Source organism: Pogona vitticeps, chromosome 1, assembly GCF_051106095.1.
Source record: "Pogona vitticeps strain Pit_001003342236 chromosome 1, PviZW2.1, whole genome shotgun sequence".
NCBI classification, from domain to species: Eukaryota; Metazoa; Chordata; class Lepidosauria; order Squamata; family Agamidae; genus Pogona; species Pogona vitticeps.
Genome location: NC_135783.1, coordinates 47,391,989 through 47,415,426, shown reverse-complemented (window position 1 = coordinate 47,415,426; position 23,438 = coordinate 47,391,989). Strand labels below are relative to the sequence as shown.

General features: G+C 42.2%; 1 protein-coding gene across 5 annotated transcripts in view; it reads left to right on the top strand.

Moving 5' to 3' along the window:
* The window catches only part of TMEM63B (transmembrane protein 63B), a 96,060-nt gene that overhangs the window by 34,614 nt on the left and 38,008 nt on the right, over positions 1-23,438 (top strand). For 2 of the 5 annotated variants that reach the window (XM_072991839.2, XM_072991832.2), the window contains exons 2-4: positions 14,831-15,035; positions 18,185-18,268; positions 22,777-22,811. In XM_072991839.2, the coding sequence (XP_072847940.2) occupies positions 14,853-15,035; positions 18,185-18,268; positions 22,777-22,811 (302 nt within the window). In that variant the 5' untranslated portion in view covers positions 14,831-14,852. Of the gene's footprint in view, positions 1-14,830; positions 15,036-18,184; positions 18,269-22,776; positions 22,812-23,438 lie in introns of those variants that run through there. The other 3 variants (XM_078383049.1, XM_020785097.3, XM_072991845.2) reach the window with 2 other exon arrangements.

Sequence of the window (23,438 nt, the reverse complement as noted above, 5' to 3'; positions counted from 1 at the left end):
CACCCTCCTTGCTTGGTTCTCCTCCTGCTCTATTAGGTAGTTCAGGTCTGACATCTTGGAAATGACCCTATATGGTCCTGCCCATTTGAGCTGCAGTTTATTCTCTCTGCAGGGCCTAAGCCAAAGCACTTCCTCCCCTGGGTCAAAGTGCCTCTCTCTAGCTTTGTGGTCATACCATGTTTTCTGTCTGACCTTCTGAGCTTGCAGGTTTTCTGCTGCCAGCTCTAGATTTCTCCTTAGGTCATTCATCAAGGTGTCTATGTAAGTCACAACGTCTTGTGGGTCATCCTGGGTGATCTGCTCCCAATTTTGTTTGATCAAATCAAGGGGCCCTTTCACCCTTCTCCCAAATAAAAGTTCGAATGGACTGAACCCGGTACTGGCTTGTGGCACTGATCGATAAGCAAACAAAAGGGATTGCAGCTTCTGGTCCCAATTGTTTGGATTCTCTGCCAAGTAAGCCCTAATCATGCGCATTAGAGTCCCATTGAACTTCTCAGTTAACCCATTACTTTCCGGATGATAAGCAGTGGTTTCCTTGTGCTTTATTCCACAGATTTGCCATAAGCGTTTCATGAGCTTTGACGTGAACGATGTGCCCAAATCTGTGATTATCTCTGAGGCAAATCCCATCCTGGACATGTACCCCACCAAAGCATCTGCCACTGTGTTAGTTTCAATATTAGTCAAGGGTATGGCTTCAGGATACCTTGTGGCATGGTCCACAATTGTTAGGATGAACCTGTTCCCCCTCTTTGTGGCCTTGGGCAAAGGTCCCACAATATCCACCCCTATGCATTTGAACGGAGTGTCAATCACAGGCAAAGGGCACAGCTTTGCTTTGGTCCTGTCGCGGTTATTCCCCTGCCTTTGACACACATCGCATTGTTTACAGAACTCCCTGATCTGCTTCCCTATGTCAGGCCAGTAGAAATTCTGTGTGATTCTCTGCTGTGTTTTGTTGACCCCTAAGTGTGCAGCAAACATGTCAGAGTGCCCCCTTTGTAAGATCATGGGGCGATACTTTTCAGGTACCACCAGCTGACTTCTGATCCCATCTCCCCCTTTTGAGATATTCCTCAGGGTTTCTCTATATAAAATCCCCTTTTTCTCCAGAAATCTCACTGGGGTCTCAGGTGTTAGCTGGGCGTCAGTCACCTGTTCAAAACACTTTTGGAGAGTGGCGTCTGCCTTTTGCTCCTGTCCAAATCTGCTGTCTGTGGTTAAGGTTTCCACCACAGCTTCTGAACTTCCCTCTGCTTCCGTCTCTGGCTCATCATTACCCCCCTGAACTGTCCCTGTGGTGGCTTGTGAGCGTGTAATCACTAGCACCCGTTTCACATGTTCAGCCAGGTCATTTCCCACGAGCACGGCTGCTGGCAGAGTAGATGAAATCGCTAGCCGCCAAACTCCCCTCCAGCCTTGAAAGTTGACAGGTACCTCCGCGACTGGCAGTGAGATTATCTGCCCCTCAATCCCTGCCACCTTTATGCTCTCATTTGGGATTATATACTCCCTAGGGATGATATCTGGATGGCACAGGGTTACCTGGGAACAAGTGTCCCGCAGCCCCCTATACTGACGGTCAAGTATTCCTACGTCCACCCCTGCTGTCTCAAACAACTGAGAATCTGTTTTTATCAGCAAGCAGCGCTTTACCTCCAGAAGAGGACCATTTTCCTCAGCCTGATCAGCAGAGGCAGCTGTCCCAGACTGAGTAGCCATGGCAACAGGCTCCCTCTGTGACACTGAGCCTTGCTCTTTCTGGACACAGAACACAGCTTTTGGCTTGGTCCCACTAGAATTCTGAGGCACCATTCCTTTTAGCTGCTTTAATTTTTCACACTCTGAGATTAGATGACCCTTTCCCTGACAGAAATAACATTTTCTAGTGTATTTGGATTCTCTCTCCTCTTGTTTCGGTTTTCCCTCCAAATTCTGAGGGCTTGGTTTCATGCCTGAGGGCTTCCCTTCACCATGGGCCCCTCCCCCTTGCTGGCTCTTCCCTGGTCCCTGAGAGTACTTGCTGTAGGTTTCTTTGGGTTTACCTACAGATTTCCCCTCACCCAAGGGCTTTCTTATTTGGGAGATAAAATCCGCGATTTCTGCGGCTGCTGCCACAGATTTCGGTTTCCTTTCCCTCACCTGGAATTTCAATTCCCCCTGCAGGACTGAATAGAACTGTTCCAGGGCTATCAAGTCTTTAAGCTGCTCATAGGTCTCTATTCCCTCCTGCGATAGCCATTTCTCAAGCAGCCTCACCAATTGGGCCCCCACTTGGGTAAAAGTCTGTTCTGGTTTCTTGGTGAGGGACCTGAATCTTTGTCTCAGCTGCTCTGCATTTATCCCATGTCTGGCAAACACCAGTTTTTTAAACTCTGCAAAATCTTTCATCAATTCCTCAGGCATCTCGGCATAAACCTCAGCCAGGCTACCACTGATTAAAGACCGCATGATGGTCATCTTCTCAGTTTCCCTTACTGAGAAGTCCACAAACGCTCTTTCCACTAAGGAAAAGAACACCTCAGGACAATCTCCCTTGTGGTACACAGGGAATTTCTTCAGGTCAGCCTTAGACAATTGGCCTCCCTCAGAATCCCTATTATTATTATTGTTCTGGTTCATCAGTTCCAGTTTTCTTAATTCAAACGCCATTTTCTCTCTCTCCAATGCCAATTCAAATTGTCTCTGTTTCTCTCTTTCCCTTTGCTCCATTTCAAATTGCCTTTCCCTTTCCTCCCTTCTTTCTCTCTCTAATCTTTCCTCCATTTCCCTCACCCTCAGCTCATGCTGTTGGGCTAGGAGTATTTTTCTGAGTTCTGGGTCCTGCTCTCCTGTGCTGTCACCTTGCACTGAGCCAAATTCCTCCTCAGAACCTTGGTCAATCTGGGGGTCTTTCACTTCACTCATTTCTGCTACTTGGCTTCGAGTCAAGGGCATAACCCCCCCCTCAGAACAGGCTGCTTTAAAAAGTCAAGCCTCAAAATAAAACGACCACTTTTTTCCTTTTTGCCTCAGAACCAGCTCTCCCCAGAGATTGCTGCTGTTCTTCAGCACTAAATTTGCAACAGTATCGAGTCAGAGCCTACCCCCCTCTGCTGGGCCTCTCAGCTGGCAAGCTAGCTCACTGTTGCTACGCAGTTTTGCCTCAGCGTTTTCCCGCCAAAATCAGGCTGCCTCAGAGCACCTTAATCTAAGTCTCCCCAGTTGGCACGTTCTTCTACTAGTGCACCTCCCCGTGAGGTACACCTAGAAGATTACCTACGCGCCTCAGACTGTCCCTGACTAGACCCCCCTTGCTCTGGGCACACTTGCCAAGGCTTTGCTGGACCGCTGGACAACTGGACCAGTCGTATCCCACACGCTGGACACCAATCAATGTGACAAACCCAGATCTACTGGGATATGTCACACAGTTACACTAAGCTGCCACCAACCATTCCCTATAATAAGTCACACAGACCAGGGATGGATTTTTAAACAATAAAAGAATAAGGTTTATTTTAAATACAAACAGGGTAAATAAAACAATCAGGTGAATAAAATAAAGTAACGTGGCTTATTCTCACACACACAAGCATACAGTTTGGTTCACCTAGAACCTTTAACTTAAAGCACAGACCCTGAACCCATCAGTTCTGGCTAACCCACAGACACCTGAACTTATCAGGTTGGTACTCTGACACACAGTAGTACCCTGTCAGACACCCAGACTCCCACAACAGCTTCTTCTTCCCCAGCTGCTGCTTCGTCCCAACCCAGTGTCTCACAGTCTGTCTCAGCATCTCCTCTTCACCACACAGGCATCACATATTTATACAGTACAGCCCCTCCTCCTGATGTCCCGCCTTCCACTCCCCATAGGATGGAACTTTCCCTCCAAACCCATGACAGACAGGTAACATCAGTGCTGTTATGTAACAGCTTCTGCATCATATAATTTTTAAAAAAGGAATTCTTTGGTCAGAAGCTCCTGTGGCTCTTACCCTTATCTTGTCCTTTCACCAGCAAGAAGCTCAAGAGTTTTACCTCACGAGGTCATCCTCTTTTCTCCTTAGGAGAGTCCTGTAAAGTAGGCTAGGCTGAGAGACTGTGAATTATCCAAGATAATCCAGTGAACATCTTTATACACTGGGGCTTTAAATCCACTGTTGCACTATTTAGGTCCCAAAGTCTGTATACTACACTCATAACTAGATTTCTGCCTGACTTAAAGGGCGTCAATTATGAACTGAATTCCCAAAGACATATTGGACTAAAGGACGACCTTGGGCAAAACTTGAGAACGTTACCTTTTAGGACAGGAGGTGAGGTGAGTCTTCTAGGAGATGTTGTCTGAAAAAGTAACTTCCCAAGTTCTTTTCAGATCTGGTCCTGGATCTGAAAAGGCTAGAAACAAACTTTTTAATGGCATGCAGTCTCTCCATGTAGGATTGTGAAACAGCAAGCTCTTGGAAGTCAAACTAATTTCTTCTTTCTCCCTCTCTGTGTGTGCTTTAATTGCTAGCCCTAGCAATCTGCTGCACAGTCAGAGACCAGCCTTTTGCTTTCTTTGTTCCTCAGACTTCTCCATCTGCAAAATATGGATACCTCCCTTGTCTGTAGGTGACTCATAACAGAAAAGCCATTGCCAGGCAGAGTGATATGTTGTTTTCCGTTTTTCCCCCTCTGAAATTATTAATTAAAACCTTTTAGAAACTTTTACTTATTATTATAAATAAAGATGATGTTACCTCAGTTCATTTCAGCTCTGTACTGGCATATGGTGATGTACTGCAGTGCTATAAGCCCCGAAGAAGATTTTAATTAAAAAGAAGGCGATGAAGAAAGAGACTTCTGAAACAGCCACATTTGGTTTTCCCCTTCCCTTTAGAGTGTTGTTATTGTTGCTGTTTTGCATTGTTATTTCTTAGGACAACGAGGAGTTCTGGACAACTTGAAAGCTTACAGGCTTTCTTGTCATCTTTGAGTTGGCCTTGTAGAAATATTTCCGTGTGACATATTTTGTAATTTTTCTTAAACCCTACACAGCTACTGCTTAGTTTTCATCTGACTAAGAGGTTTAATCTTCCTGTTGATGATTCATGGGACATGAGGGTGACAGCTGATTGCTAAGCCATGTCGCAGTAAATAAGGAAGACTTTTGCTTCTAGAAGAGGCAATTGCTGCATCCACTCATGATAACATCAAGAAGTTTATATATTGCCAGAAACACTCATCTAGATCTCTGGGATTCCCTCAGACTTTGCTGCCTTTCTCTTCCTTGACCAAGTAACGGTGCTGTTACATTCAACACCAATTTGTGCTATGCTTTTGTTTTTGTTCTTTCTGGTAACGACTGTTCCACCTGTAGCTTGAAAGGCATCATGATATTAATGTTTGACTTCTGAGGAACAACATCTCTTTGTCACCCTTCCAAAATGTTGCTTGCTTGTTGCAAAGCTAGCCTTTTGACTTAGAAATTTATCTTGGCATTTTCTGTACCTTCTTGGCATTTATTTTCTTGTTTCCTCCTCCTCCTCCTCCTCCTAATTAGTACGCCCTACTTAGTAAGCAATTTCCCCACATTCCATAAACATTTTCTTGGGCCTTGAGTTTCAGTTTTCAGGAAAGGGAAGATGTAGTCAAATAAAAATGAATATTAAGTAATTCCTCAACTGTGAATCATATAGGGAATAATTCCCCATCCTCTCACAACTTATATCAACAATCTTGGACACCTGTGTTTCCTGATCACTACTTGGACTTCCAAAGGCTAATGAGGTCACTTAAGAAGAACCATGTCCCAGAATTGCACACCAATATCAGTGCCAATTGGGTTTCCAGAGAGAGGGCACTCCACAGTTGGGCTGCTGCAGCAGAAGAAGCCCTCCCCTGTGTCTCCATATAACAGGCTGTTCTCAGTGGTGGAATACAGAGGTCAGCCTCCCTAAGCAGATCTTAGTGTTCAGGCAGGCTTACATAGAGAGGAGGGAAGTCCTTCAAATATTCAGGCCCCAAACTGTTTAGGACTTTGGTTGCTGTAGGTTTTTCGGGCTCTTTGGCCGTGTTCTGAAGGTGGTTCTTCCTAACGTTTTGCCAGTTTCTGTGGCCAGCATCTTCAGAGGAATGGAAGATGTCAGCCACAGAGACTGGCGAAATGACAGGAAGAACAACCTTCAGAACATGGCCAAAGAGCCCGAAAAATCCACAACAACCATCAGATCCCGGCCATGAAAGTCTAGAAGAATATATGTTTAGGACTTTATAAGTCATTATCATCACCATGAACTCAGACTGGAAGCATATTGGCAGCTAGTGTAAATCCTTCAGAACTTCTATCATGTGTGTTCTGAAGGATGTTCCTGTTAGAGTTCGGCTGCTACATACTGCACCTGCTGTAGCCTCCATGTCCCAGTTACCTTCATGTAGAGAGCACTGCAATAGTTTGACCAGGAAGTTTCCAGGCCATACTTACATGCATTGCTTATACATCATGCACACTTCTGTATCAGTGCAATTCTTATCCAGAGATTCATGTTTCCCAAAACTGTATATTGCAAATATATATAAATAGAGACATTCCTATCTTACAACAAGTAATTTCTACAGAAGAGTTGTGGGAGATGTACTGTTCCTTGGGAATGTCACAGATCATTTACCAGTCCTCTTCACAGCCAATCACTTCTATTTGTGAACATGCTCATATGAATGATTTTTGCTGCTGGACATAAATAACCATGAAATTGATATTCAGTGATACTCAAAAAGTCTGCTGATTTGGGTGGATGATTATGGTAGATTACTATAGAGAAAGTACAAGGTGTTAGATCTTACTCTACTTGAAAGTCCAATTCTGGTTTGCATATTGTCATGCTCATTTTTGCAGCTGTATCTTCTGTAGATGGTTCTGCCTTTAAATATGCTTCTGTAATGTAATATAGCTTAGCAAAATGACACATGAAATAGGAACAGATGCATAATGCTGTGCCTTTGAAAAAGTAGCTAAAAATATAAGAAGATTGGCCAGCAATGAAAACTGGAGAATCTGGTAGAATCTTTACACAGAAGGACAAGAACATTTTAAAAGTAGGTTCTAGTAATTTGCACCTTGTCTAGATCACTTTTTCCCAGATAAGCCCCCTGCAGTGGCATTGTGTTACAGCTCCCAGCATGCCTGTTTTTATCCTAATGCAAAGATGATTTTGGCGTTGATGTAGTCCTGTGCTTCTAAGATTGCCATCCTATGCATGCATAATAGAAAGCAAGTGATGTGGCATTTCTGTGGAAATACTAATAAGATTGTTTTGATACATCATCTTTGATTTAAATCACAAAGAAGATGCAGAGCTGCTGTATTGTTGCATGTCCTTGCTATGTTCAGCAGCAGAGGTAGTGCAGTCCAAGAGTGAGTGGGCTTCTCTTTTACCAAGGCAGTTTGTTGTTAACAAAGCCTTGCACAGTCCAGTCTAGTCCCAGCCTGGTGTCAGCCCCTGCTGTGCAGAATGCAAATGACTCAGCACAGTGTCTTGCTGAGCTCTTCTTCCAAGACAGCTCTGCCAGTGTATCTGGGCACAAAGCACAAGGGGCAGCTGCGTCACCCAAGTCATCTGAAGTGTGCCTGGGGAAATTTCAGAAGCTTCTTGCAGCAGCCATCAATTAATTGTGCCATTCACTTTCACTTCCCGTGGTAGTGTTCAACCTGACTTATAGCTTTTTTAAAAAATCATTTGATTTCATTTTATAGTTTATAATCCAGCTTTCTTCTGAAAAGAACCCAAGGTGGTTTGCAATACTGAAACAGACAATATAAAAACAAAAAATGCAATAAATTATTGCAATATTTTAAAAAAAATATAACTAAGCAAGTATCGTATTAAGCCTGAACAGTTTTAATAACCTGTTAAAAAGATAAAGATGCATACTCATCATGACTTCTGGGTTGCAGTCCAAATAATTTTACAACATTCCGCTTACAAGTGTTGTAAAATTAGGCATAGAAGTGTCAACAGACAATGAATGTATATCAATAAAAGAGGGGCAACCGGAAGATAAAAATAGCTTTTCAGCAGTACATCGATATTGCATGATCCTAGCAGGCCAAATGCCTTCCAGAACAAAAATATCTTTGGTTGTTGGTGAAAATGTGGGGGTAGAATGGGAGCAAATAGGCCTATGAAGATAGGCATGTAAATCTTTGAGACTGCATTCTTGGAGGTAAGAAGAAAATGTTTTAAATATTTTGCCAACAGTAGGAGAGATTACAAGAGGGTGTGGTGTGTGTTTTTTTAAAAAAAATATTCACATTTCAGGACTTTTTGTGGAAAAAAATGACGATTTCACAAAAGTATCAAATTTTGTCCAAAAAAGTAGTTCTGGCAATAACAACAAAAAGTATTTTGCATGAAGTACAAGGCTTTTTGCTCAAAACACAGGTATCATTTTTTTTCTGTGTAGACTTCTGAAAAGAGGCACTAGTCTTTTCACTCTAGAACAGGAGAGAAAACTCTTATTGGCTGACCATTGTTTCAATAGGTTGTGTCAAAAGACCTGTTTTTGCTGAAATTGGAAAATTTCTGAATATTTGTTACTCCTTACCTGGAGATAGAGGATAATGCAATTCAGGTGTAGTCCTAGTGAAAGTCTGCCCCAATGCCTCAGGGCTCTGCCACCACTGTGATGCAGAGGGTACCTTCTCACTATGATCCATACCGTGCCACATTTTAGCTAATGGACCTACACGAAGATTTTGCTACTGCCCCTCCCCTCCTGATGGATGACATATTTGCAAGGGAAATACAAAGCATCCTAAAGCATGTTGCCCATTCCATTGTAAAAGGTGAACAATTCTTTATTTTCCAATTCTGTTCTGTCAGAGCAAAATGTGCTAAATATCTGAAAAAGTCTGTGCCTGAAAACAGAAAAATCTGCAGGAAGCAGTAGTCCTAAATGTAATATAGATGTAAGTGAATCTGCTGAATATTCTTGTTTTCCAGAATGTGTGACAAGAGGAAGGGAGCATAGAAATGACAAATCAGCTGAGCTTCAAGAAGACACGAATGATTAAGGGAGAATGACAGCTTGGGGAATAGTCTTGTGTGGTCTGTCGGGATTGGATGCCGCTGGAGTAGAAAGAGACTCTTTTCAGGAATCACAGCTGTGAGAGTGCAGAGCCAAACAAAAAACAGCAAGCTCAACAAACCCATATTCTTCTTTGGGCTTACTGATGACTGTCACAGGCTACCCAATTTGACCTCTTCCAGTGATAAGGGGTCATTCAAGGCTTAACTTCTCGTTCAGGTCAAGGCTACTGCTGTGCTTTTACTTCTGCCATAGGAACCTGAGTTTCAGGGAGGCAGCTGCTTTCTGGTCTCTCTGAAACTGGATTTGTAAATTCTGCCTCAAGCCAACTGTAATCTTTTGCGGAACATTCAGATTATCCTGTGTCTCTTTTCACTGGCAATTGTTAAACCACTTGTCTGTACTTAATAGATGGAGAATAGTCTTCAGGCTGGGTATGTGGAAAAGATATATTAGTTTTCACTCCTTTTGTGGGGAGGAGGGGGACCTTGGATTAGAGATGTAAAATTTCTGAAAATTTCCACTTTTTGGGGGGGAAAATATTTTTGTCCCAGAAAAAAAAGGAAATTCTCAGAAAGTTTACATCTCTAGTTTGGATGCATCAGTGGAAGAACTGGGAGGTTCACAACCAACTTATTTTAAGATAAAACACCGAAAAGAGGAGTGTAAATATGGTGCTTTTTGCCAGGTTAGAGGAGGAACCAGGAGGTAGGCTCATGGCAATTTTGTAAAATGGGGTGGGGTGGGGGTGAAAGATAGAACTGAAAACAGTGGTTGACCAAGTGCTGGTAAAAGGGGAATTGTATGTGCTCAGCACTAATCAAGTCAGAGGAAATACAGAAGAGTTGTCGGTGACACTAGCTCTACCACATTCCACGCCGCATTTATGCCTGCAACAGACAATGTAGTTCAAGGCAGAAAAACGTCTTCTTGGTATTAAAACATTGTCCTTGCTGGGGGAAAGTTACATGCTTGGAAAATGTGGCCCCAAGCCAGTAGAAGCTCCATATTTGAGGAAAGATACATAGTCTTTGATTAAGGTGTAATATATAATATTTGTTTACAGCACAGACAATGCAAAGTTGCCTGCACTGGCCCAATGAGAGAGGGTGCTGCTCCTGGGGCACATACGGCTTTTTTTGTTCTATGGTACAAAATAAATAAATAAATAAATAAATAAATAAATAAATAAATAAATAAATAAATAAAAAGAGCTATAAAGCCCAAAAGGAGAATGAGCAGAAGATATGGAAAAATTAATTGTTACATGTATTGTAGCTTCCTAATTCCCCTCAGAGATCTGGATGTGGCCTAAATAACTGGCCCAAGGGCACCAGTGAGGTTCGTAGCTCAGTGGAGATGTAAATTTGTATCTCACAAATCCCAGTCCAGTACTCTCGCCACTATATCACACTGGCTGTCAAATTTTCCTGTTTTGTGTTAGCTAAACTGGTAAGAGAGTGTCGGGCTATTTTAATCAGAGGGTGAGTGGCACAAGAATGAAGACACAGGAGCCTGCCCACTTTAGACCACACTGACATCTACAGTGCAGAGAAGCAAAAATCTGAAAAAGAGTGGTAGACTGCATTGACTCAGCAGAGGGAAACACTGGATATGCCTAAAGTTCTAAGGAGGGTGCAGCGAGTTCACGTATATGTTGGGGACTTTATTTTGTTGGTGCTTTGTCTGGAAGCAATGTAGTACTGTACAGTGGGGTCTCGACCTACGGAATTAATCCGTATTGGAACGGACTCCATAGGTCGAAAAGTCCATAGGTCGAAAATGCATTCCCCATAGGAATGCATTGAAAACCATTTAATTCGTATCTGGCCCAAGAAAACCCCCACACACACCCAAAAAAAATGTAATTTTTAAAAAATCACCTTACCTTTTTGAAGTCTTCAAAGGGGCCACCGCCATCGCTGCTGTTGGAGGACTCCGAGGGCTTCGGCGCCACTGCCGGAGGCCTCTCAAAGGTCCCCCGCCGCCGCCGATAGTGCTTCGGAGGCACTATCAGCGGCGGGGGGCATCCAAGAGGCCTCCCATGGTGGCAGAGAAGCCCTGCAAGGCATCCGGAGGCACGACCTATGGCCTACAGACTGGAAGGGGGAGGCAGGGAAAGCACCAAATTGGAATTTGGCGCTTACCCTGCCTCCCCCTTCTGGTCCGTAGGTGGATTCTCCAACCGCAAGTCGAAGTTAAATTTTGCGGCTAGAAAAGTCCGTAGGTCAAAAAGTACGTAAGTGGAGCCGACCATAAGTCGAGACTCCACTGTACCTGAGAGCAAATCTTGGGGAATTTACCTTTTGATTACAACTCTCAGAATTCCCTGTCAAACATGAGGGGTATTCTGTGAGCTATATTCAAAAAATGTAGCTTTCCTAAACTGTGTTTGAGAGACTTTAAAACTGAGGGTGGCAGCAGAGTTCTTATCTGAACAACTGAAGAATTGGCCAGACCATCCAAGAAGCCAGCTGCCTTCTTGTGCCTCAGTAGTTTATCCTTCCATGGATGTACATTTAGAAACCAGAATGTTAGTTCATTAAAAAGGCAAGTAAGGAATCTCTATGAGAGGTTTAGTAGTATATGCTATACAACAAATTGGTTGGGGGATATGGCCAGCCTCAAACCTTAGACTTGGAAAGGTAGAAAAATTAGGGTTTTTTTTTCTACCCACCCCTGTATTCATATCTAGCAAACTGTTCACTCATGCTCCACAAAACATCTCTGTGGTTTGTATCTAACTGATCTGATCACAAAAGTACTCGCCCTTACCCTCATACAGTCCAAGATCTTCTGCCTGTGGCTGCCTTACTTTGCCTCGTGCTTAAGGCCATACACAGTTCAGGAGTATGGTTAAAGATACTACTTTCATACATTTTTAATTTGAACCTGACAGCATGGCTGGCCCTACCATTAGACAGAATGAGGCAGCCATCTCAGTCAGGAAATTTTTGATGTGTCAAAGGACAGCAATTTGTCTATGATTCAATTAGTTATTTAACTTGATATGATTGTATTTTTCTTGCCAGAAATGGAGGGAGATGTTTCTGGGATTGTCTACCTCACATAGCAAACTAATTTGGCTACCTTTGTATTTTGATTTGAATGAGGAGAAATTTCATGGTTGCTGTTTGAGGTTGCTCCTTAGACTGTGAAATGTCTTCACCCAGCCTTGTACTCATTGCCTTTTTGATCATAAGTGCCTTCTGCAGTGGAGAAGATCCACAGATTTCTGCTGGTCTACTCTGTCTCTTTTCCCAGCCAAGTAACCCATAGTTCCTCCGATTTGCTAGCTCATACCAACATTGGGCTCATTAATTTTTCCGAAAGCATTTCTGCAGACTTTGTTCTTGCTTGGCTTTCTCAAGACTCAAGCCTGCTGTTTCGCTTTCTGTGTTTTCATTCCTCCACAGTTCTGGCAGCAGCTCCTTTATCTTTCCCATCACATCTCTGAACTGAATTTAATGCACTTTATGGCTTCCTTCCCAGTTCCTTCATGGCTCTTATTAAGTCAGCAGAGCTCCAGCCTTGTGGTGATTCCCTGTATGCGCGCCTTGTCAATCAATACCCTGCATGGCCGTTTTGTTTACTGTTCGCCTGCCAGCTTGAATCCATGTGAGCGGGCCTCCTTCAAGCCAGCAGGAATTAATCTGTGAAAGCAAGAGAACCAGGGTGGGCAACCACTACTGTGATATGACAGGGCAGGTTTTATAACAAAGCAGATTTCATTGCTAATCCCTGATGCTGGGATACCAATAGGTTTTGCAAACTGAGTAGCACCACTCAGCTGGGCACCATTTTAATCATGGCCTGTGTTTGCAGTAGCTGTTCACTTCTGGGCAGACCTGCCTTTGAGGAAACAGACAGAACTTGGGAAGGTTACTTTTTCAGGCTATAGGCCAGGTATTTCTGGGAACTCTGGTCCAAAAAAGTGACTTACCCAAGCTCTTGAAACAAGTCATGCTCATTTTAATTGTAATTGTTAATGTTAACTAGGCTTCAACATCCCACTAGTTTAAAGGGGGCATATAATTGTGGTGTTTTTGTTTGGTTCTGTTTCCTTGCTGCCTTTGGCCTCTTTGCCAGTCTTTTTCTCTGCCGTTAGAAGGAAAGGGAGACTGCAACTCAGTGCTTAGGATCAATTGAGCAGAACAAAGTATATAACCCAGAATACATTTGGATAGTACTTGATGTTCCCAGAGTTTCTTAGAACAATTCCAGCTAGGCCTCAAGGGCAGAGGCCAGTTCCAGAAATAGGAAACTCTTTGTAGCCTTGAGCTAGGACTAAAGTAGATAAGAAGCCCACTGGAAAAATATATTTTGTAGTCTTCTGAAACTTCCTAAACTCATTTTCCAAGAACCCTTTTCAATGGTTGTTGTGGGTTTTTTGGGCTCTTTGGCCGTGTTCTGAAGGTTGTTCTTCCTAACGTTTTGTCAGTCTCTTTGGCATCTTCAGAGGACAGCACTCTGTGCTCTGGTGTAGTTTGCTTGGGAGTAGAGTATTTGTGGCTGTGAGACAGGCTTTTGTCCTATTCAGGAGATGTGTGATTAGTGTGTCTTGCTGTGGGTGTATTGTTGTGATAAGGAGAAGAGATTATCTGTCACTGTGATTGATGGGTGTCATTAGCTGGTCTTTTGTGTGTAGTGATCCCCGGTCCTTGTGGCTGGGTAGATCAGTTTTCAAACTGATTTCAGTTTTCAAACTGATTTAAGGACTCCACATGCTGGTCAGAATCATATATATATTTGGAGTTATGTTTACAATGGGGTTTGCTGTAGATTTGTTTCCAGTGTTGAACATTCTGTGAGTTGTAAGCGTAACCCAAACAGTAACTTTTCTGGGCTCATGTTAAAGTGATGAAACTAACATATTCAGTAACTGCTAGACATGATTGCTAGAAGGAAGGAGCCTGTATGTTCAGAGTAGCCTATCTTTGCTGACCATTATTGGGGGCAAGCAGTGGAGGAGGCTGGTACCATCAACTCTGTCGTTTATTCATCTGGCTGCAGAGCCAGAGGTTGGGAATTCAGTTCCCCAGTATGCTTCCCTGACAAGCGCTGGACTTGCTCTGCAATTCTAAGATGATGACAATTATGATTATTATACTCATCATCATCATCATCATCATCATCATCATCATCATCATCATCATCATCATCATCATCCTTCTTTTATAGGATTCTATGGGAAAACCTTTTGTCAGAACCCATTTAGGATAATCAAAGTTTCGAAATGTTAATATTTTTGAACTGGAACCCACAGGATCTTACTTGTGCTGAGTGCTAAGATACTGGGGATTGTCAGCTTCTCTGAAAAAGTTACTTTGGCACACTTTGAAGAAACAGAATGCCAACCAGGAAGGGCCTCTTGATCTGATCAAGGAATTCTTATGCCCATATAAATGATAAGTGACTGGAATGGCTTACCAAGAAGCATTCTTAAATTCACATTTGTCTCACAGTGAACAATACGGCCACTAATCCACCCACTATGAGCAACCGCGATATGATTTTGCACTTGCTTTATAGAGTGCAGTAGTAGCCGCCTTCTTGTCTATCTAGCTTTTCAAGCACTTGCTGCCAGTTCCTCTAAGCACAAGAAGGTTGCAACACAGGTGGGGTCATGGGAGATGAAAGTGGCAAACTGGTCCCGCCAGGTCCTTGTCTGCTCTCTTCATATACAAGAAAAGGTGCCAAGCAGGCTGGCTTTTCCCTCTTTCAGCTCCTCACCAAGTTTTCTTTTTTTTTTTTCTTTTTCTTTCTGCAGGTAAGACAATGAAGTAATAGAGATGTTTCCCTTTGTGTTCGCCGCCACTCTGGGCTCGGTAGGGATAAGCAGCGGCGGCGGCGGCAGCAGCAGCAACAGCACCAAGGATTACTGCTACAGTGCCCGTATCCGCAGCACTGTGCTGCAGGGCTTGCCCTTTGGAGGGGTGCCCACCGTCCTTGCCCTTGATTTTATGTGTTTTCTTGTAAGTACTGGGTTCAGCGATTTGGGTCAAGCGGGTAGCTGTTATGCAGAGAAAGCCAGGATGGCCCCATCCCATATATTTTTTAAGTGTGTTTAATGGGGCTTGATAGGGGCTAAATCTGGGATCATCTGCATGCAAAACAAAGCCAGCAGCACTGCATTCATGGACATGTTAAGTGAGCTACAGCTTAGACTAAGAGTGCCCAATTTTGGACGATTCAGGAGTTAATTTGTTCCCTCTAAACCCTCTGGGGGCTATGAAAATGCCAGAAAAAACCACAAATATTAATCATGGGTATAGATCCATTTCCAGTTTTGAAAACTGGTATTTGGGGATGTTAAATGATGCAATAGGACTATGGCCTATTTTCCAAATGGATCATGATTCCTAGAAGCTTCCAGAAGTAATGCTGCAAAAAAAAAAAAATCTGAGAAAAAGTGGAGAATTAGGGTCACAGAAATAGTATTGGGAACCCCATGTTGCCCACTTTTGCCAACCTGGCATAGGCATTCAGATTATGAAGTGTAACTAAATATAAATAAAATAACAAGTAACATCTGTTAGCATCTCTGGTAATGTTACAGGCCAGGGCCTTTTCAGCTTCACGTAGCATAGCGCTTCTGTGTCTTAATCCATTGCAGAAAGCTGGTGGTCTGCTGTTCCACTATGGTCTGGAAAGAGCGTAAGGCAGGCTCATGAATCCATGTCAACAGCTGTATTTAACAGGAGAATGGCCAATGAGGAATTAGTGTAGAGTGTGAAAAGGTTGTTTCAGGACTTGTTGTCAGGTCTGACGGACCTGTGCAGCTCCTTCGAGCCGCCTCTTTGGCAACCTAAGGTAGTAGTCAGTATGAACAGGCCTGCTGTGCTTGGAAAAGCTATGTTTTGGAATGTAACTCTCCAAATTCCCCCCTTCCCCGCTAGTATGCCTATTGTATCCCTCCCTTCAAAACAGCAACTTTTTCAAGCTTTGTAACTCTCACTGGCAGCATGGCACCTCTTTCTGAGATCCCTACCTGCCAACCATGAATGGCAAAAGTTGTGAGATTTAACAGAAGGCTTCATGTGGAAAGGGTTTTTTAAAAAAAATCTGGTTTTGGTTTGCTTTTTTTTTTTTTAACATCTTATCTGTTAGAGGGATGTGAGAGTACTCCCAAAAATCTCATTATAGTTTTCTGAGTCTTGTCATGCCAATACTTACTCTCAAGATTTCCCCCTGCATCACTGAGATTTCTTGCTTCCTATGAAAAATATATCTATGTGTTTTTTTGGGGGGGTTGCCTCTTGTTTTGCACAAGTAAGTGCCAAATGGTGTGCAGCTGATTTCTGTTTCTGCTGAGTCCTTCTTAGAAAAGAAGCTATCCTGTGCAGGAATTGCAATAATCCTGGACAACTGCCTATGTAGGGTAACTGTAATAATCTTGAATAGACATGGGGACGAATAAAAAAATGAATCACAATATTTGTTAGAAATCGCTGATTCATTAAATATTCATCCCTTCATATTTGTGAGTTCTAGAGACCCTGACGAATACAAAGGGATGAATATTTTTCCATTTTTATTCATCCCCCATATGAAGAGAGGGGAGGCTAGTCTCTCTCTTTCTATGGCCTTCCCATTCTATCTATGGGCCTACCGATCAGCTGATCAGCGAGCCGATAGGCAGCCTGCCTGCCCCACAGCTGCCCACCCCACAACCTATCCCCTGCCCCTTTCCCCTCCCCCCAGCTTTTTTTTTCAGACAGCCTCCAACTGTCTGAACCGATGAATTTCTCACTGGCAAAGATGAATCTCTCACTGGCAAGAAATCTCAGTGAATCATGAATCGATGAATCGATTCATGATTCATCGGTTCACGGGGAGGAGATCTGTGCTTCATGCTTCGTCAACTTTGATGGATCATGAAGCAAGATGAATCACCAAAATGGCGATTCGTTCCCATCTCTAATCTTGCACACTTTGGCATATCTTTCAGAAAAAAAGAAATGATCATTAAATTGTTTTTAACATCTTGCAAGATTTCGAGGAAAAAAATTGGAGAAAAATCTTGTGCAGAGAGATCTAAGTACGAGAAGGAAAGGGAGGGGTTTTGGTTTTTTTTAATTGTAGTTTGTTGTCAAGCAGAAGTAGCTGTGAAATTCACATCCCTAACATGTTACCACTATGAACAATTTTAGTCTAATGATGCTTGCACCAAGGCAGATCTCAAGACAGCACCCACTCTCAGGCTGCTCAATACCCAAAGGAGCTTTCTGGCTCTTGCAGAGTGCAGCTAATAGGACAGGAGAGCTGAAAGGCGAGAATAGTGAACAGCACTAGGAGTAAGAACTCACCTTTCTCCCCATGCACTCCCATATCTCCTTTATTCCAAATTGCCTCTTTCAAAAGTGTTCTAGCAACAGAGACTGAACTAGCAGCCTTCTGTGCAGCTGTAGTGTAATGTTCTTTTAGCTGTGAGTCCTTCTCCCTTAATTCACAATGGAAGGTAAATTGATTGTTGTAAAAAGGGATGCGAGAAGAGAGAAAGAGCAGTGTGAAAGGCCAATTTGAAGAGAAGAACAGTTGACCAACCATGCGCAGAAATTCTGCTTCATTAATACCAGGGACACTTTCAAGTACTAGAAATTATGTGATCTGAATATTTAATTTTACATACTAGAAGTTGAAATATCAGAAGTGTCTATCATACTTGCTAGATTCTGCCCGAATGTCCACACAATCTAAGTAGAAGGGGTATTGCTACTAGCATTTCTCAAAGTAATTTGCAGAGTTTATCAATAACAGGCCAAAGATACTGGTGCGTATTTTACATATATTTTCATACTTTACTGTAAAGTTCTTGGAGAATTTGGCTTTCCCAGTCCTGAAACACTGAATTTTGATGTGCAGAAAACCAGCTTCCCTGTTTGTTTTATATCATTGGAAGCAGTATAGCAATACTTGCATAGGCCAGGCAGAGGGGTCAATCTCATTGTCAATCCCAACTAAAGTAGGCCTACTGAATCAATAGGATTTAAATTAGTGTTGTCATAACAAGTCCTGTTTATTCAATGGGTCAACTCTTGTGGTGAGAAACAGTTGGAATTAGCCGAAGAACATCAGCCAGTCATAGGAACTGCCTTACATTTTCTTATTTGCCTTTCCATAGGCACTGCTGTTCGTTTTTTCCATTTTACGTAAAGTGGCCTGGGATTATGGACGTCTGGCACTGGTGACTGATGCTGACAGGCAAGTAAAAACTGTCTCTCTTTACTGTACAAAGAAGAAATATCCTCTTGGCTCAAGTAACAAACAGATTTAAATTATTACAATAGTTCTTGCATGTCCGACAGCATAGTACTTGGGATTAATGACTGACTGGCATCCAAAGAAGTCCTGTAATTGTCCCAAAGACATGGGTAAGCCTCCTAAAATGTTTGCCTCCCCATCCCACAATTTAAATACCATATGCTGTATCACAGTCATTTCAAGAGTTATACTATGGAAGCTTGCATTGAATGCCTTTGAGTGCATTAAGATCTTAGCTTTTTGGATCCCACATTGTATCTCAAGACATAAAAACATGGCTCCTGGAATTTCATTTTTCTTTTCTCCTAGTGTAGCAGAACTGGGAAGAGTTAATTTGTTTAGGCTACAGCTCCAAAAATCTACCAACCATCTTGGGCAGGTGACCATGTTCATTGGGACATTCTGGACAATGAAGTCCACATGTCACTTACCAGAACTTTGCAAAATAGTAGACGCTCCATCCTGACTGATTCTGTGCAGATCATCATAAACTACCAAAAGAGTAGTGCAGGGTTTGTGGCTTACAGAGGATACTTGTATGACTTGGTCCTGAATCCATCTGCTAGACATTTCATTCCTAGTTATCCAGATATTTGATGAAAAGGGCAATTGTATAGACTGTATTCCTCTGCAGTCCTTGACACACTATATTCCTCTACTGTTTTTGGTTCAAGGCCTTTACAAGAGAAGCTGATGGTTTGTGGGGGCAAGAGAGAAAAGATAGATCATTACTTAAATGCTGATGAAGTCCAGTGGCATCATTCATAGACAAGAGAGAAGTTTCAGCAGTACCAACAGACTACAATTAGGAGCACACTTTATCCTGAAGCGGCAAGGATGAACCAGCCCCAGGCCCCAGCTAAGAATATGGGCTGCTCGTGATTAGCAGGTTTTGGGGAGCCTCAGAGTTTATGGAATTATGAAATATTATTTGGGAAAAGAAACCTTCCTAAGAAATAAAATCCCCTGAAATAGCTGAATATGGACTGAGCAGGTCAGTGATTATGGCATGTTGGCTGACAGTCAGAGGGAGGGAAACCAGAACACCAGGAGTGGGAGATGGAATGGAGTATCCTGACAGAAGATGAAAATATCATCCTGAGAAGGAACATGAGTTACACTATAATTCTTTGTTTGTCCCTTGTTGCCTGGTGGTTTAATATACTTCTAGCCTGCCTTCCCACCATCAGTTGTCAAGGTAGCACAAGTACAAACACAACAATATATTACTAAAAATGAGGGAATTTTCTTAATGGCAGATGTTAAACATAGTTAAACCTTTTACAAAAGAGCAGCAGTTAAACCTCACTAGTCCTAGAAGCAATAACATTTGCATATCTACTGCAGCTTAAATTTGTATAGATGTTACCATTTTTATTATGCAGAAAAGAAAACTGAAAAAAATTGGAGGGATAGATCAGGAACAGCAGGGTGTCTTGTGTAGGAGAGTTTGCTGAAAGAATTGTTAATTACAGTCTCCCAGAACAGAAAATAAATGGTGTTTGTTATTATGGCCCCTTGTATATGTTGCTGCAAGAGTATGATAACAGAGCACAGCTGGATCTTGAAGACAAATCATAGAGTTCGAAAGTATCTTAAAGGTCATGTAGTCCAGCCTTCTGCCAATGCAGGAAATCTGCTGCTCCTCCATCCTTGAAAGAGCCTGGCTGTCCTCTATTTGAAAACCTCTGATGAAAGAGAGCCTGTACTTTTTTCAAGGCTATCTGATCTACTGTCAAATAGCTTGGACAGTTGGAAAGTTCTTTCAAATATTTTCCAAGAAGAAGGATTTATTTTCAATAACTCTGTTACCTCTCAGGATTCCCAGTGTGGTGTAGTGGACAGAGTGACAGACTAGGACTGTGGAGAATGGGGTTTGAATCCCCACTTGGCCATAAACGCTCATCCTTAATATCTCACTTACCTTGAAAGCCCTATTAGGGTCACTATAAGTTGGCATAGAACACACACATACACCTTGTTACGTCGCAAGGGAGAAAAAATTTGCTCCATCATCTCTCTGACAGACCTTCAAATATTTAAAGATGACAGTACAGTATATTGCTTCTTTAATAATCTCATCCCCAAGCTTGCATAGGGAAGGGTGTTTTTTCTTTCAGATCATAATGAAAGAAGCATGGCAGTAGGAAAGGATCGTTCTCAGAGTGTCTGTCTGTGGTAGTTTATCCTGGACTAGACATAACTGGCACATTTCAACTTGCCCTGCTAAGAACAGATTGTGAATGGAAATTAAAGTCAACCCCTCAGAATATAACTAAACTAGCTTCCTCACTCTGCAGGAGAATTGTGATCTCCAGCTGTATGACTCCAGAAAAAGAACAGGGTTGGGGAAGTTTAATGTTCACTCCCAGTCACATCAAGAATGTCTACAAATGCAAAAATAAGAGATAGAAGCTAGGCAGTGAGGGGATTTTGGAGCCGTTCCTTTTCACAGACCAGTAGATTCCACTTAGTAAATCTTTCTATTTGTAAACCATTTTATCCATCAAGTCCAAGGGTAAGGGGATTGTCATATTAAAAAGAGTGTTATTGTTCTTTTTATCAAAGTACCGTGTTTCCCTGAAAATAAGACAGGGTCTTATATTAATTTTTGCTCCAAAAATGCATGTACAACAAAAATTCATGTACAACAATCTACATTTATTCACATCTAGTCATGTCATCTTCTGGTTGCTGGACAATGGTAGAGGGCGGGGTTTCACTTAACTGGGGCTTATTTTGGGGGTAGGGCTTATATTACGAGCATCCTGAAAAATCATACTAGAGCTTATTTTCAGATTAGGTTTTATTTTCCAGGAAACAGGGTAGCAAAGAGAAAGACAGTGGTTTTTTTTTAAAAAAAAATCTATTAAAACAGAGGTGTGGGGCCTGTCCATTTTAATGGGAAAATCAACAGACTTTCTATTAAAGTGAAAAGTAGTAGTTGTTGGAAATTTGCAAGTTTTATGGGCATAGTCTTTAGAAAAAGGAATAAATTGGTAGATATTAACTGTCTGGTGCACAGAGCTGTGTGAAGTTTTTAGTTCTTACGTAGGAGCACACAGGAAGCTGAATTGTACTAGTCCAGATCACTGACCCATTTAGCCAGCAGCTCTTCAAAGTTTCAGGCACACATTCCTCCAGCCCTGCCTAGAGACAGCAGGAATTGGACCTTGGATCTTTTGCATGCAAAATGGATATTCTACCCCTGAGCTATAAATATTCCCCTTTGGGCTGTACCTCAACCTACAATTATCTTCCATCCTATGCCAGTAGTTGGGTCTCATTTGTTTCAGCAAAAATGCTGCCTTTGAACCTGGGGAGAGGGAAACTGTGATCTTCAGAGTCCTTGAATTGCAACTAGTATTATACCTGACCATTGGCCATGCAGGCTGGGGCTACCATTGGAGTTGGGATTCAATGATGTCCTCTCAGCTACTAGTTCTCCATACCTTCTGCAGACACAAAGAGACATTACTGTTGTTGGGAAAAGTGGACTGTGCATGTATGAAGGAGGAAGACTTATTTACAGTGAAACCCACAATTTGCAATGGCTTCCCGAGGGAAACAGAATTGGCACAAACTATATCTTTCCATGCTGATTGAAATATCCCTATTTACCCAAATTGGAGGGGAGGTAGTAGTTTTAAATTTAAAGCCATCTAAACTGATTTTTAGATTGATTGTGTGCTTGATACATTTGCTGTTTTTATATTTTCAGTGGTTCTATTTAATGTTATGGTGGCTATACTATAACTGTTATAATCTTATACGCATGGTGCATGGTATAATTTTGTTTAGCAACGAAGGAACAGAACAGAATTTTTGAAAAGATATAAATAAAACAACACATGAGAGTTTCCCAGAACAAATGCTGCAAACAAATGTGACAAGATGCAAATATACATATATATATATACCTCATCATTTCTTTTAGGGACATCAGTGTTACTGAAGAAACAATTCCAGAATATGAGCTGGTATGATTTTACAGTTCTGTGTTTCATCTGCACAGCTGTCATCGACATACTGGATGTGAAGAGGGCTTTGGCTGCAAGAAGGATACAATCTCTCTACAATGGGAGGGAACGGCAGTAGCTTAACATTCAAGTTTGTCTGAGAAAGTTATCTTTTTTGACTACAACTCCCGGAATGCCCACCCAGCACGGCACTTCTCACTAGACCAAAAAAGTAACTTTCTCAAACTGTGGACAGGAGTGTAGAATGGATACCAGACTGATCAGGAAAATCTTTAAATGAGAAAATAGAACATTTCTTAAGCATCTTCCAGGTTTATTTTCCTTCTTGGTCTGATTTGGTGAAAAGTTTCCTTCCCAGGAAATGTCAGCCAGTGGGTGAGGAGGATCCAGGCACTTTGTTGAAATGTCCAGTTTGTTTCTGCCTCTCCCTTCATTTTATTTTCTTCATTATTTTTCTTTTGTCCTCAGGCAGCGGCGTTGGCAGCAGGAGCAGGAGGAACGGGAATAGTACGTTGCGGGTTTTACAGAGTGCTTCTCCTTTTTCCTTAATTCTCTTTACTGCTGCTTCTTTTGTAGTTTTCTCTTCTGCCTCTGAACTAATCTTCTCTTTGGGAGAACGGGGCTTTGATTTGTTGGTGATGTTCCCTTTGATCACTGCATCACTTACGTTACAACCAAATGTTGGCAGCGGAGGAAAAAAAGCCACCATAATTGGTGCAGTGATTATAATAAGCCAGATAAAAGGTTGATATGCAGAGGCATGTTGTCCAATAGTCCATCCCTTGGACCATTATGCAGCATCATAAATCTGGTAGAAGTTTGTGCAGGAGTCAGATGCATGCAGCTGAGCAGTTCTTGAGCTGAGCCAATGCTAGAGCAATCTGACCACCTTTAAAAGAGGAATAGACAGATTTGTGGAAAATGCAGCAATGAATGGCCACCAGTGGTATAGCTAGCAATTACATAATTTCCAGGAAAAGCAGTATGCTTCTGGAAAGCAGCAAGAAGAAGCTCTTGCCCTCATGCCTTTCTTCTGTGCTTCCCCTCAGCAGCTGTTTGGGATGCTGGAAACAGGATGCTAGACTAGAAAAGACTTTGGCTTGCCCATTCCATTTGTACATCTTTCAGATATGA